This window comes from Hyaena hyaena, unplaced genomic scaffold (genome assembly GCF_003009895.1).
Source record: "Hyaena hyaena isolate Hyena2069 unplaced genomic scaffold, ASM300989v1 scaffold_161, whole genome shotgun sequence".
Taxonomy (NCBI): domain Eukaryota; kingdom Metazoa; phylum Chordata; class Mammalia; order Carnivora; family Hyaenidae; genus Hyaena; species Hyaena hyaena.
The window spans coordinates 1,869,899-1,886,711 of NW_024080792.1; the positions used below are offsets into that span (position 1 = coordinate 1,869,899).

Below are 16,813 nucleotides of genomic sequence, written 5' to 3' on the forward strand. Positions count from 1 at the left end.
GAGAGAGACAGCTTGAGCAGGGGAGGGTCAGAGAGAGAGGGAGTCACAGACTGAAACAGGCTCCAGGCTCTGAGCTGGCAGTCAGCACAGAGCCCGACGCGGGGCTCGAACCCACGAACCGCGAGATCATGACCCAAGCGAAAGTCGGACGCTTAACCGACTAAGCCACCCAGGCGCCCCTAGAAAAGTATTTTTTTAAGACAAACAGAAAGCGAGATAATTTGTTCCTACTAGATAAGAAGTGCTAAAAGTTCCTTAGGGCGAAGCACATGATCCAGGTCAGAAACTTGAATATACTTGAAAGAAAAAAGTGTCAGAGAAGGAATAAATGAAGATTAAATAAATTCTTTTCTTCTTCTTCTTTATAAATCCTCTAACAGGTAACAGCAATAATGTATTCGTGATTATGGCTTACAGATCAGTGAAGTGAATGACAGCAATATTATAAGGGATGACATGGAAGAACTGGGAGTATTATGTTATAAAGTACTTCTACCACCCATGAGGCAATATAGTGTTTGATTATATATAGTTTGATTGATTATAAATATATATTGCACAATGTAGGAAAACCACTAAAAAATTATTTCAAGAAGTATAATTGGGGCACCTGGGTGGCTCAGTCGGTTAAGCATCCGACTTCAGCTCAGGTCATGATCTCAAGGTTCATGGGTTCGAACCCCACATCACACTCTGTGCTGACAGCTTGCTCAGAGCCTGGAGCCTATCTTTGGATTCTGTGTCTCCCTCTCTCTCTGACCCTCCTCTGCTCACAGTCTCTATCTCTCACTCAGAAATTAAAAAAAAAAAAAAAACACTAAAAAAAATAAATAAGCATTTTTAAAAAGTCAAGAAATTTAAAAAATATTTGGAACTAAAATGAAAATATAGCTTAGCAAAATTTGTAGGATGCAGCAAAAGCAGTGCTTTGAGGGATATTTATAGCACTGAAACACATATGAGTAAAGAAAAAAGGGAAACAGTCACAGCAAACCATTAAGAGCTTTATATGGAACCTAACTGTATTGGAAGACTAGAGGGGTAAAGTGGTGTTTTAACTTTTGACACTTTGCAGTGCATTGTGTGTGTGTATGTGTGTGTGTGTATGTGTGTTAAACAGTAAGTGAGTGTTACTTCTGTACTCTAACACATTTTTTAAATGGCTAACACACTTGATAAGAAAGTTATAAAACTACAGAATGAAATTAAGACTTAAATAGTAAATAAAAAAGACTTGCTTTCTGAGTACACAATAGGTCAATTCTTCCTAAATTAATCTACAAATTCAGTGCTAGTCCAAATCAAAGCAAATATTTTTGGTGAGGGATAGGGGTGAGAGGTAAGGTCCTGAAAAAATACGAGACACAGGCCCATAAAAATAGCCAGAAAATGCTGAAAAGGAGAGTAATGAGGGACTAATGCTAATCAAACTGTATCATCTTTATAAAGCTACATTAATTTAAAATCTATATACAGGCAAATAAATAAATACAGAAACAGACATAAATAAGCACATCTGGCAATTTAGTAAATAATAAAGGTAGCATTTCAAATAGGTGAGAGGAAAATATTGCTCAATAGTGTGGAGATAACTAGCCATTTGTAAAACCATAAAGCTGGATTTCTACTATAGTTATTTTCCAAATCATTTCCAGAAAGATCAAAGATAAGATGTTTAAAATATAACCATAAAAGCACTAAAAAAATGAGAGTAAATATTTTTATAATTCTAAGCTATAACATTATTAAATAAAAATTTGATATAACAAATTATATTTAACTTTACAAAACTTTGAAACCTGGGGTGCCTGGATGGCTCAGTCAACTGAGCGTCTGACTTTGGCTCGGGTCACCAGCTAGCAGTTCATGAGTTCAAGCCCCACATCAGGCTCTGTGCTGACAGTTCAGGGCCTGGAGCCTGCTTTGGATTCTGTGCCTCTCTCTGCCCCTCCCCCATCGGCACTGTCTCTGTCTCTCTCTCAAAAATAAATTTAAAAAATTTTTTTAAAAACTTTAAAACCCATGCAATGACCAGAAATACCAAATATACTTTGTCAGAAGATAAATGACAAACTGCCAAAAAATACTATAATATACAATTACCATCTCTAAAGAATTCTTCACATCACTAAGAAAAAAAAATAACATAAAAGATCGTCTAAAAATAAGAGCAAACAATTCACAGAATATCTATAAACAACAGACACGAAAAGATGTTTAACTTCACTAAAAACTACAAACCAAACAGATTTTTTCTTAGACCATTAAATCTGTCAAAATTAAAATGAGTTTTAAATCCTAGTGTTTATGAGAATATATGGAGTTTAGAAAAAACTGCTTCAGAAAACAATTCAGCAGTATATATTAATATTCTTAATGTTCATGCCCTCCAACATCATTTCTTAAGAATTTATTCAATAGAATTACTTCAAAAGGATACATAAAAATATGTGTTTCAATGTTCATTATAGCACTGTTTCTAAAGGGAAAAACTTGGAGAGAAAAAAATATCTATTGTTCTGGGCTGAATTATGGCTACCTTAAAGATATGTTGAAGGGCGCCTGGGTGGCTCAGTCAGTTAAGCACCCCACTTCAGCTCAGGTCATGATCTCACAACAGTTCGAGCCTCGTGTTGGGCTCTGTGCTGACAGCTCAGAGCCTGGAGCCTGCTTCAGATTCTGTGTCTCCCTCTTTGTCTTTTCCTCCCGACCTCATTGTCTCTCTCAAAAATAAACATTAAAAATATATATACGTATACACATTGATGTTCTAACACCTGTTACGTATGAATATGACCTTACTTGAAAAGAGGATCTTTACAAATGTACCCAAGTTAAAATGAGGTCATTAGGGTTGACATTAATCCAATGACTGGTATCCTTTTAAGAGAAGACACAGACAGGTAAAGAACACCATGTGATTAGATATGTAGAGATTAGAGTCATGAATCTAAAGCCAAGGAACGGCAAGGATTGCCAGCAATACCAGAAGCTGGGAGGGAGGCATGGGATGAAGTCTCTCAGTGCCTCCAGGAGGAAGCAACTCTGCTGACACCTTGATTTCAGACTGCTAACCTCCTAAGTGAGCGAGAATAAATTTGCTTTTCTTGGCCATCCAGTTTGCAATACTTTGTTACGACAGCCCCAGAAAAATACACCCATCAACAGAGATTATTACAAGAAACTCATAAAATAGAGGATGTAGTAATAAAAAAGTATGCAACAGATATAAATGGACATGGAAATATATGAAATATGTATCAATACATGTGAAAATGATAAGTTTCCGAACAGTACATATATTACCAATTTTATGATAAAGAAAACATATTTCTCTGCCTCCAACTCCTCAACGAAACCCATCCTTCTCACATGCTGGCCAAGGCAAATATGGGTTAGAATACTTCCCTCTGCAATCTTGACCTGCACTGACACCTTCACAGATTGAATTCACTCCCAAGGCCTCAATAATCAACACTCTGCAAAGGATTCCAAAAGCTTCACTCCTACAATTTCTACTATCCAGCTGCCATCAGGAGGTTCTGTTGGAATTCACACAGACAACTAAATATTGCCATTTTTTCCTTCACGACATTTCCATTATATAACCTTGGGGTGGCAACTAGATTTCCTCTAAGTGAACCTGGACTGACTGGTAGTGGCTACCTGTACGGGTGTGCTGAGTATTCGGAGACCACATCTGGACACAGTAGGAAAAAAAATGCTATGAGCAACAGGTGGTGTCTGCCATGTGCACAAAGACCCTGTGACTATCCCTCATAACCCTTTTTTTTGTTCCGATGCTGCCACAATGCAGGTTCCTTAACCAGGTCGGGTCAGCTGAGAGAATGAATAAGAAAATGTTTACTGAACTTTAAACTGTTACTTAATTATTCCTATTATGAATGTAATTTCCAGTTTTCCCCATCTCTAGATCCTTCCTATCTTGGTACTCTTTTAATTAAAAATCTTTTTTGCCTCTTTACTACTTAAGGACTAAAGCTTAATTAACCTCTAAGTTTGAAGTACAGTCTTCCAAACTCTGGCCTCAATTTACCCTTCAAACTTATTATACATCATGTTCTGAAGCAAATACTATTCTCATTTCTAGCCATGCCAGTCTATTCAATATTTCCTAACACTCCAAGTAAATTTTCTACTCTAAACTCACACATTTCCCTCTACTTGAATTCAGGTGCTTCCTGCTCCTGAAAAATTGTATACCATTTAAGGTCCTTATGTTTAAGCCCCACAATGATGCATCAAATCTCATACTGATATATCGATCTTTCTTCTCTATTATTTAATTTTCTTTATATACTGGCTTGTGAAACATCTTTTTAAGCAAGATTCTGGTCTTCCCTAGCTATTTAGTAAACAACGGAGTTGTAAGAACTGAATCTTCCTACTCCCTCCATGTATTTTAAGACACTGGTAAAATGTTACATTCTCAATAAATCCGCAATACTTGATGGTGATGATATTTCATTAATAAAAACAGAGGAAATTTGGATTTCTGATTAGCTTTATGTGCTGCATACAAATCAAATAGCTCCTTTACTATAAAGAAAATTTCTTAAGTATTTAGGTATCCTCTAATATTTTAAGGCAACAAAAGTATTCGCCATAGTGGAGGGAGAATTTCACTTAAAATATTTTACTTTGGAACCAAAGACATGATAAATAAACATTTCACCTCTACTATAATACTTAAAAATACTATACAGTTTTAGCTTCTCCAAATCTAATATAAAGGTTTAACTTTAAAATGAAACTTGAAAAACATTTCATTGTCCAAAGGTTACTGTACATTTGGCTTAGGATAATTTTGATCTCACATCATTTTTTTAAAGCATTCCTAGATGTCTTTCATATTTTCCTTTTGTTTCAATTTATCTGGTATTTAATGAGTACCCCTTTTACAAAGACAGATTTCTATAGTAAATCTTCAGTTCAAGTTAAAAGTAAGTTTAAAAAATCACTATAGCAGAGGAACCACAGGGCCAAGGATACTGAGAAACCAAGTAAACTATCAGAAAGCCACAGTAATTAAACTATAAATCTTTCAATTGACTCTGTTTTCTAAAGGGGGCTTTTCTAAATTTGCCTCTTTAGCATTACACTCAATTAATTGGTCTCTTTAAAAGAGGGTCACAATTCCTCTTAAACACATTAACTCCAAAGTGAAATTAATATTCTCTAAATAATCTCACTCTCCTATATTAATATTATAGTCATTAATTCTCCACTAGTTTTATAATACTGACAGATACAATAAACAAAAACAGGATATCTGTTACAGTATATTTAGGAATAGGGTTAAGCATATCAAACATCACCTAATTACTAAACAATACTTAACCACTTAAAAATACTAGATTGTTCAGTCGTACAACAATTAAGTTACAATTACAGTTAATGATATATATTACTGTGGACAAGAATGTATAAACTTGTTTGGTTTCCAAATCTTTACAGTGAAAGCGACCTCTATACTAACGCCACATTCTATAAACTCCTAAAAGACACTAATTTATAATGAAGTTCAACTCTATCTGCTCTTGTAAACCTCAACTTTGAATAAGCTCTAAAATGACCAAGTTAGTTCACTATAACTGTTAAATCTAACACTTAAACTAAAATTGTCTTAAAAATCTTCTTTATGCCACTTTTTCACATGCTTCTCCAAACAGCCAGAACACTTTACATCCATTATAGCATTATCCTCTGAAATCCTTAAGCAAGCCCAGTTTACAAATCTAAACACTAAGGCTCATACTGGTTAAAAAATTTCCCTATAAGCTAAGAATAACCAGAAATACGGGTTTTATAGCCCAGATCTGCTGTATTCTTCTAAATCTCCTCCTATACTTACAGTCTACCCAACATGACACTTTTATACTCATCTTTTTCCTCTACACAAGGTTGCCCTTTCAGTTTTGTATATTCCAAATTCCATAAATGTTAACATTTTTCTCTTTCCATACTCAAAGGTGAAATACATTCTCAGCCCTAACTTCTCACCAATGCTGCCTTAACTCAGGCCTTCATCAAAACAAGGATCTATCTAGGCACCTCTCCCTGTAAACCTACTTAAGAATTTAGAACAGAAACAAAGTAACTGTAAGACAGCTACTGTTACCCCCTTTATTAGTTCAGGAGCTGACTTAAACCACTTTATTCTTATAAAGGAAGACTTAAGTCCAGATAAAACCCGCATCAGAATTGAAGATTTTAACAATGATCGAACAATGAGAAATGCTGAATGAGCTCTCAGGAAACACAGGAGTTAGCAATTATAATTAATCAGTAAGTATTCAGTGATCTGTATGCTAGATATTATAAAAATCAGAGAAGACTAGGTAAATATAAGGTCTAATCTACCATACTTATATATAGGAGGAGAAAACAAAAAATCTAATGAAAGAATGTAAGTAGGTTAAAACAAGTGCTGAGGAATCAAAAGAAATGAAGGTTAAAGATGGTTAATAAAAATGGCTTCTTAAGCACCACTAAATCTTGAAATAAACTAGTTGAACATGGCAGAGAAAAGCAGCAGTCAACATTACCAACCTCAATCCCTTTGGACCACACAGATGGTTGTAGAGAGGTAGTATGAGGTTTTATTTTTCCCAATCCTTACTTTCTTACTTATTCAGCACTATATATATTAAACTCCACTTGGCAAGATAACATATACTCTAGAGAAAATAAGCTACATCACAGTACATGAAGAACAACAGAGCTAATTACAAAACAAGACCCCATCATGTTTTTAACTCTTCTTAATTGTTCTAATACTACCAGCTAATGAATTGCATCAGAACTATTTAGATAAAAGTATATAACATATATTGATATATTATATATAACTTAAATAAACCTCAACTTTCACAAAATCTATTTTTTAAACTGTGGCAAAACAGATTTACTTAAGATTCACCTCTTCCATGAAACCAATCACCAATCTAGAGTTTAATATACAGACATATTTCCATTTAGTGCAGTATGTATGTTTCTGTAGACTTTTTCTGCTGGTGGTTACACCTGTCTTTAACCAAATTCTCTTCCTTCACCTGCTATATCTAAGAGGAATGAAATCCTGCTAGAGACTTTTTAATTGTCCTGGAATTCCCACCAGCAGTGCCTTAATTCAGGCCCTCATCATATCTTATGTGGACTATTGTAAACACCTACCTGATCTCCTCTGTCTCCACTATTACCTTCAATCCACTTTCCACAGTGCTTTCACCTTTCTCCCAAACTTTCTAAAAGTCATATCTGATCTTGTGGTCCCCCACTAACTAGTGCAATACTTCCTCAACTGTCTCTCTCTTACATCTATGAAATACACATTATTATCTCAACAGGGTAGAGAAAGTCTGTAGTAAAATAACAACAACCAAAAAAAACTCAACTCAAAAAACCCAACTCTGTTTTAATTTAGTCTTAACTCACAAAATATGTATCCAAGATAGAAGGGAAACATACTAGCATTTAGTCAAATGTGTTTCAGGATTACCATATCAGTAACCTTCAGCAGTGGTTCTCAAACTGATACGTTCAAGTCTCCTGTTGACCTTATAAAAATAAATGCCCAAGTTCCACTTCAGGCCTACTATTATCTACGGATTCAGTCTAGCAATATTTGTAATCTCCACAATATTTCTAATGCATACATAAGTTTGAGAACCCAAGAAGAAACTCTCCTTGCTCCATAACAAACTATTCGCTGGCCTCCAACTTTCCAAGCTGTTTCATTCCTCTCACCCACCTGGGAGGTACCTACTTATCATAATATTCAGGTATCACCCATTCTAAAAGCTTTTACCCATTTTCTCTCTCACTATCCTCTTTTAATCTCCTAAACTTTTATAAAAAATAGTTAACATCCATATGTTTACATATGGTCCTTCTAATCTACAAACTACTCCGTAAGACAGAATCCCTATTTTATTTTTTTTTTAATATTTTATTTATTTCTGAGAGAGAGCGAGAGAGACAGCATGAGCAGAGGAGGGTCAGAGAGAGAGAGGCTCTGAATCTGAAACAAGCTCCAGGCTCTGAGCTAGTTGTCAGCACAGAGCCCAATGCGGGGCTCAAACCCACGAACCGTGAGATCGTGACCTGAACCGAAGTCGGACGCTTAACCAACTGAGCCACCCAGGGGCCCCAGAATCCCTATTTTAGAAATAAGAAAACCAATTCTACCACAATGAGTTAAAAACAAGAAAAAACAGAAACAAAACAAAACAAGAACCTTGTCGTAAGTGACCATATGAGTTAGAACTCTGGTGTGCTGACTACAAAGCCAAGATCTTTTCCACTGAGACATGCAGCCTCCTATACATCACTCTGAAGTATTGACTTATTCATCAGCTTACACATTTGTTTCCCTTTTTAAACATAGTAAGCTCCTTAAGGGCAGGCATCGACGCTGATTTTGACCTCAGCATTTAGTTACTCAATGTATATGTGTTGAGTCAAAGAAGGAATGCAGCTCCTCCAGAACTGGGACTATAACTACTTCTGTTTCATTTCTTGAATTCTTAGATAGAGCTCTACCTACACATCTTCCCTAACAAATTTGGTCTGACCTTGTTTTTTCTTTTTTTAAGACAATGTATTTCACTATTTTTTAAACTACAAAAAGCCACACAGTCAGCAAAGAGGAAAAAAGGGATTGTTCAAAAACATATGTATTATTCTTACTTTATTCTCAAAGAACTGGAGACTTCAAATATTAATCTTCACAAAAATTTCATACCACCAGAGCAGGCCACTAAAGAGTGTGATTTTAGATGACAGAAATTCAGAAGGTAAAGGTGACTAATAAGAGACAATATAAAGATATTGAGCACTGAATACTGACAGCTTATTTGGGAATCCACTTAAGCTAACCAGAAAGAAGGTTATCTTTCTCAATCACAGTATTCGTTCAGATCTTTCTTTTCTTGAAACTCATAAACATTACAGGTAAGCATACAGCAATTAGTCAGTGTATTCGTGTTTAAATGTAATGTCCTTCCTGCCTCAAGTTAATGTGTCTGGTATGTAAAACAATACAACTACTTCCTTTCTGACACAGATTACATAGCAAATGTAAATAAACCGGCAAAGTTTTCATTTGCAAATAATGTAACATTTGAAGACCTGGAGATTCTCCTAAATTGAAAATATACAAAAATTAATGCTGCTTTAAGAATCTTATTACATTCTAATTTTATCAGGTTTGGGTAGGGGAAAAAAGAAGTGATAATTCCTTTAGCACCACTTTTTGAAACAAATCAGTAACAAGCAAGAAAAAAACCATTCTAAAACAACATGATGTAGTGCAAAGTACAACAGACTAGGCATCAAGAATCCCCGTTTTCTAGTTTTGGTTACCTTCCTAAATTGCCTGTGTGACTTAGGGTTCACTGGCTCAGTTTTCTCATTTGTTTAAGGGGGGAGAGGGGTGGCTTGATATCTTTAAAGTTGTTTCTCAAAATACTGATTTTAAGCCAGTCCTCTTATTTCATTCTGCTCATCAGCAAAATGTCACCGACATCTGAATTGAATGTAATAATTCAAACTCCAGCAGGATACAAAAGGTTGATGCCTATAAAGTTAACAATTAACTCATAAGGTAACTTTCCAGAAACCGTCTCATCCTAACCTCTTAAACAAGCAGGTGCAGCCTAGTTGGACAGATTTAATCTAAGAACAGTTGTGACACTGCGCTGCTGACATTTCAGTGGCGTTCCCTGGGTTCCAGCGGCACACGATGCGCAGGTGCTAACACGCAAAGAGGGGAGAAAGGAACCCCAAGAGCGTTTCAACAAACTCAGCCACGGCCCAACCCAGCCACCGCAGGAAGATGCAGCCTGACAAGGCCTACCCCACAGAGCAGAACCTCCCCACCCCCAGAAGTGCCAGCAGCCAATGTAATGAATGCTTCCGTCAACAACACACATTCCCCTTCCCACAGCAGAACTGCCTGCTCCCAACCGGCCATCTGGGGTTGGAACAGGCCACACAGCACCAACCTAAGAATCACTCTCAGGCCCCGAAAGGCCAAGAACTACTAGAGATTGCGGTTCCCCTGCGCATGGTTGTGGGGAGAGCAGCACCTCCTCCCACCAATGCAAAAAAAAAAAAAAAAAAAAAAAATCAGTGGGGTGGAGTGCAGGAACCAGGCCTGGTCAAGATTGCTGGCGAAATCAACGCTGGTTCTCTACAGTGGGGAGCAGTAGCATTCCCTGCCCTCATTCTGAACCGAAGCACTAGACTTCATTCCCTCCTGAGATCCTAAAGGGAGATTCAAAACCACATTCCGGTCCGCTTCATTCATATTTGGGCTTCATTCCCCGACCAACTCACTCCTGAAACCTCTGCCATTGTGAAAGGAGGCACCCCCCGATCAAGCGGCAGGAGGTGAAGCGAGGGCCAGTACAGAGGCCCGGGTTTTAAGATCGAGGAGCTCGTGCAAGAATAAGATCCCCCTGTGGCCCGAGAGCAAAGTTTGAACCAGCAGCGAGGGCGCAGACCTGGGCCCGGCCAGGCAGGGTTCCGGGGCAGGCCTGCGGAGGTGACACTTCCCAGCTCACGGGCGGCTTCGGGAGGCGGTGTCCGGCGGCCCCGGCCGGCACTGCCCGGCACCCGGGGAGCCGGGCTGGCTGGAGGCCTGGCCGGGGGCCGGACCCTCCCCGCGCCGCTCCCGCCTTCTTCCCCACTCCCACTTCCCGGCCCACAAGCCCGGGCCCGAGAGGTAACGTCAGGGGTGGCGACGCGGGTCTCGGCCACTGACCACACATTTCTTGCCGAGGAAGGTGAAGAGAGACTCGTTCTCCTGCGGGGTGAGCAGCAAGGACCCCACGTTGGTGACCCTCCGCGGTGGCGGCTGCTGCTGCTGGCCGGAGCTCATGGTTTCGCCGGCGGGGTTGCGAGTCCAGGGCCGTCTCCAGCGAGTAGGCGAGCGCTCTTTCCCCTCTCGGTGACAGGGGCGGGAGGAGGGGAATCAGAGGCGCAGCATCTCGCAGCTCCCCGGGCGCGGGGAGGAGGAGGAGGCCACGGGAAGGAGGAGCCAACGGCAGGCCGCGCGGAGGAAAGGACGCTCCCAGCTCCCGCCCGGCTAGGTTCTGGCCGGATGGTCGTTGTCCTTGTACTCCGGCGACTGCGCTAAACTCCCAACTCCTCCTCCGACCCTTCTTCGGCCGCGGCGGCGGCGGCGGCGGCGGCGGCGGCAACGGCGGCGGCGGCGGTGGCTGCCGCACAATCCAACATGGCAGCGGGGGCGGACGAGACCACAGGACGCAGGACGCGGGGGAGCGCGCCGGAAACGCGCGGCTGCGGGCCCGTCCCCGGAGGAGCCCCCTCCCCCTCCCCGCCGCCAACCACGCCGCGGCCGGCCTCGCCGCGCCGGGCCGACGCCCCGCCCCCTTCCGGCCGAGTCTCGGACTGCGCGGTGGGACGCGGGACCGGCATCCCGCGTACCCGCCTGGGCCTCCAGCTCCCTTTCCCGCGGTGCTTGCGCCCGGCGGCGGCGGCGGCGGCCTGCAGAAGAGCGGAGCCGCGCGCCCCTGTGCTGCGGTCGCACACCTTTCCGAAGCGTCAGTGCAGACCCAGGGCCCCCTGCCCAGAATGGCTGTTGTTTCTGGGGTGCAGAGGCCGGACGTCCCCACTGCAGGTCACAAAGGTCTGGAATCTGGAAACGGAAAACTGGGAAGAAGTGACGCGCTCCCCTGTGCTCCTCTGTGGTTTCGGTCAGAGCCGCAGGTGCCTGGGGTTTCTCAAACTTTGTCCAAACTTCAGAAGTGGAAGTGGAGGAACAAACAGGCCTCTCTTCGTATTGTGAAAGAGCTCTTGCTGATGGATGCTACAAAAGCCAAACGCACTTGGAAAAAAGATTTTTGCAGCTCGCCGGGAGTGTTGCGTAGGATACATGTATTTGTAATATTTAAACTCAGGCTCTTTTCTCTGAAGTACCCGGAATATATTTCCCCCCCGTCTTGTGAATTGGAAAGTATTCTTTTTCGCCTTCTCATCTTTTTCTTTCTCTCAAACCCCAAAGACCTTGTTTTCTTTTTATCCAAAACAAATATGCCCATTCAGGGGTATTTCACAAAGGGAAATAACGTGGTGTGATTTAATCCTTCGAAGTAAATCTCAAGAATTTTTGTTAAATGTGTGTGGCTCAGAATATTGAAAGTTAACCAATATAGCCCCCTTTGTTCAAGTAGATTAAATACTAAACAAATGTAAAACAAAGTTTTGGACTATTAAAATGATAAAGAATACCCCCTGCAGTAATATGCATGTGACTTTGCCTCCATCATCAAGTTTACTAATTATTCAATTTCAGTAAACGAAAAAGTCACCATATATTAAACTTAACATCCATGTCATGCCAAATAAACTTCGGTAAAACCATTTGATTTTAACATCTCTGATAGATTCCAATACAAATCATCTATGTACCAGAGGTTGATAAGCCATTATCAATGCACTTTGAAAATATTATAAAATTTTAAGATTAAAGCTGCCCTTATGAAGCTAGCTAAGTAGGAATAAATCTAGAAAGGAAAATGAGATAATGTAGTCCTTGGAGTCCTCATATAAAATACGGATATTTCAAAGTTAAACTTGATTAATAATGTTAGGGGGGAAAGTGATTTAAGAAAATCAAGCTATAGGGGCACCTAAGTGGCTCAGTGGGTTGAGTGTCTGATTGTTGATTTGGGCTCATTTCATGATCCCAGCATCCTGGGATCAAGGCCTGCATTGGGCTCCACAATGAACATGGAGCCTGCTTAAGATTCTCTCTCTCTCTCTCTCTCTCTCTCTCTCTCTCTCCCTCTCTCCCTCTCTCTCCCCCTCTCTCTCTCTTTCCCCCCTTCCCCATCATGTGCTCTCTCTCTCTAAACTGAAAAGAAAAAAAAAGCAGGCTGACTTTTATAAAATAATTAGGAAAGCAGTAAAGTTTAGGAAGCAGTAGAAATGTAAACCTGGAGTTGCCTCAGAATTACAAAGCCAACAAAATAAACCTAGACACTAAATCAGTTTGTCTCTTGCATCACAAGTGAGGTTCCTGTAAATTACAACCACCATGATAGCAGAAAGCACTACAAATTCTTGACAAATAAGAGAAATTAGAATCTTAATATGGCCAAAACTGTGAACCAGGGTAGCGACAAATACAGGCTTAAGATCGACCTAATTGGGAATTCTTGTTCTGCCATGTAAATATGTAACTTTATGGGCCTTATACAAATTGCTGCTCTGAGTCTGTTTCTTCATCTGTGAAATGAAAATAACTTCTTTTTAACAAAGGTGTAGTATAGAAATAACTAAGCCTGCTTCAAAATTGTAAAATCTACCAACAAAGTGTATGTGAAATACTAGATACATAGTGGTTACTCAAATATTACTTGTTCCTCATTGCCCATCCTTGCCTGTGGTCTCCTTGCTTTCTCTTTGCCTACGGTCTGCTTGCTTTCCCTTAGCTAACAATCAAGAGTTGAGGTGAAATGTGTATTTTTATCTTTGTTCCATCGAAGGCTAATAGGTCAAAAACTGATCCTTTGCATTTAGAACTCTATGTAATTCTCCAAACATGTAGTGGTGGATTGGGAGCATCATTTCTTTGTTAACAGAATTTCTTAATTTTTTTTTTTTTTTTTTTTACATTTAGTTTTGAGAGACAGAGTGAGACAGAGTGCAAGCAGAGGAGGAGCAGAGAGAGAAGGAGACAGAATCTGAAGCAGGCTTCAGGCTCTGAGCAAACGTTCAGCACAGAGCCCGATGCAGGGCTCCAACCCATGAACCACAAGATCATGACCTGAGAGGAAGTCGGACACTTAACCAACTAAGCCACCCAGGCGCCCCCAGAATTTCTCATTAGGCTGTATGTTATGCCACGTGGACCGTATATGTCCCAGTATGCCAAATTTACAGAACTTTTTAAAATTATAAATCTAGAGACAGAATCATTATTTCTAATATTCTCTTTACAATAAATAATGTCTTATTATATTTTCTAATATTAATCTTATTCATAAAAACAAAGCAATTTTTATGCTGGAATGCCAGATTTTTTTTTAATTTTTTTTAATGTTTTATTTATTTCTAGGAGAGAGAGAGACAGCGTGAGCAGGGGAGGGTCAGAGAGAGAGGGAGTCACAGACTCTGAAACAGGCTCCAGGCTCTGAGCTGGCAGTTAGCACAGAGCCCGACGCGGGGCCCGAGCCCACGAACCACAAGATCATGACCTAAGCGAAAGTCGGACGCTTAACCGACTAAGCCACCCAGGCGCCCCTGGAATGCCAGATTTTAAAAGCTTGTAGACCACCAGACTATTTTGAAGATGGGAGAGATGGGGAAGAGGGCTATGGGAAAAAACAGATAGCTATGAGAGGCTAGTTGAAAGGACAGCAGCTCTGAGTTGAAGAATCTATCCCATGCTCAGATCCACCAGGTTCCAATCATTTTACATCCTCTCGGTAGCCTAGACTATGTATTGTTTTAATTGTTTTTTTTTCTGATTCTAGATGCAATTTTTCTGACTATTTGCCCTTTATCATTTTGGTTAAGAAATGATGACAGAAAATTATCACCACCATAGGCCTTTTTTTCCCCTTCAAATCCAAATCGTTTCTTGAACTTTTTCTCAAAACTTAAAATGTGGTTATTTTGTCCACAAAATTGCAATCTAAGTTCTTATTTTATACCCCTTCATTGTTATTATTACTTTCTTTGGCCCTTTTTTGACTCCTCATTCTTAAAATGTGGAAAATGTTAGCATGAACATTACCTTGGAAATATGACTTCCTTACTCTTCATAGCATGTGAACAAGCAACATTTGGGTTTCCCCTTATGACCATGCATACAAGGATTTTACTTTTCCATGTTCAGCCTGAGACCAAGCGCTACTAGCTTGATTTGTTTCAAAGTTTTAGCAAGTTTCTTCTTTCATTCTTGATAGCATAGCCTCTATTTGGCAGAACACAAGACATCTTTCTGTTTTCTTTGGCAAGTTATTTTCTTATCTCAAATTCTTTTTTACCCAATTTGAGAGATTGGATTTGGTCCAGGAAATAAAGAGGATTCTATTTCCCTTGCACTAAGTATCTTGAAGTTTATAAGCTAGGTTAAGAAGACCGTAAGGATTTTATCTTCATACACATACGAAATGCATATGCTGTATTAAAATGTCTATGAATATAAGTAAAAAGACAAATCTTAAATTTAATTTCTTCCATTTGACTTTCCTTGGCTCAGTTAAAATCTATTCTACTACTTTTATTTTCTTCCTTCTTTGCTATGATCCTTTAAGGTAAAGTCCTCATTTTAACAGAAAACATTAGGGTAGCTTATAGATAGATGGATTACCTGCCATTATCATTATACTTTTGCAAATTTCTCCTGTCCTGGTCCTTTGTTAATCCTCTTTTCTTCTTTGCAAATATCATTGTTTATGTACTGTTACAAGTCCTCTGAAACACCCTGTTCTCCTTGCTAATGTTAATCATTTAAAATGTCGTGACACCCATCACTGTAGGGGAATGTGGTAGTAGCTGTATACTGTGATCAATTGCATTCAGCAGCCATTGTAGCCGTAATTGCCAGTATGGACGTGCTGCTTTACTCGGCAGAGCTGGCTTAGAGAGACAGAACAAGAGCAAATCTGGATACCGCAGGGGTGATGAATGTCACTTCTACCATGCAGCCTCCAACTGCATTGGGTTTAAAATGTTCACATTGTAAAACGTCTCTGAACATTTTTATGTAAATGCTGCCTACAGCAATGTTTAAGGGAATTTGTCCTAGTACATCCTCTCGTTAAATGTTGAATGTTTTGTTTTTCATCAACTAAAATCATCAGCTAAAATCCTAAAAAAGTAAGCCAGCAAACGATTTTCCCTTCCCTCTTCCTTTTAAATTCATTTTGAGTACAAGCCTCTCTGGGGCTTACTTTTTAAGAAACAGCGTATTTGCAATTCATTCTGATTTCTTATTGATGTTAGGAGAAAATTGGATTCTTATTCATGCTAGTGAATTACAAGTGATAGTCACTACCACTATAGGGCATAGTCTCCAGATACCTAAAACATACCTTTATTGGGGCGCCTGGGTGGCTTAGTCGGTTAAGCGTCCGACTTTCGCTCAGGTCATGATCTCGCAGTTCGTGGGTTCGAGCCCCGCGTCGGGCTCTGTGCTGACTGCCAGCTCGGAGCCTGGAGCCTGTTTCAGTCTGTGACTCCCTCTCTCTCTGACCCTCCCCTGCTCATGCTGTCTTTCTCTCTCTCTCTCCTAGAAATAAATAAAAACATTAAAAAAAAAAAAAACATACCTTTATTGAAGAAATTATTTGAACAGCTAAGTATGTTATAGTTCCCAGGGCGCTGCTTACTGGCTTTTTCGCCACCATTCTCTAACGTTAATGAATATTCAGTGGTTCTCAATTTAATTATTTCAGATGAGAAGGGAAAAACATTGGCTCCTTTATTATAATGTGCTCAACGTCAGTCTACCTTGATTGAATTAGTAGCCAGCTTGGATACTTGTGATGGTTTAAAGATGCCATGTATCCCCGTTAACTCACTAAAAGTATCAGGGTGAAGGATATGGTCTTCTCTATCATATAATGCATTGTTTTTGTTGTTGTTTTGTTATATTGGTCAGGTTTGTTTGATTTTTCTATTTCAATATATTTTCTTGTTTTTATTGCTCTTTTCTACTTTAGGCTTAGTAATTAGTAGTTCTTTTCCCATTTCAGAGTTCAAGTCTAGGTTGGTCTATTTTTTCATGGAGATATAATTGACATTGATGTGA

The 16,813-nt window shown here is 39.7% G+C and overlaps 1 protein-coding gene across 1 annotated transcript in view; it reads right to left on the reverse strand.

Annotated features, from left to right (window-relative positions):
- WASL (WASP like actin nucleation promoting factor) overlaps positions 1 to 11,002 on the reverse strand; it is a 61,136-nt gene extending 50,134 nt beyond the window's left edge. The window contains exon 1 of the mRNA XM_039239683.1: positions 10,790 to 11,002. Coding sequence (XP_039095614.1) covers positions 10,790 to 10,906 — 117 coding nt within the window. The 5' untranslated portion in view covers positions 10,907 to 11,002. The remainder of the gene's footprint in view (positions 1 to 10,789) is intronic.
- Positions 11,003 to 16,813: the final 5,811 nt, after the last annotated feature.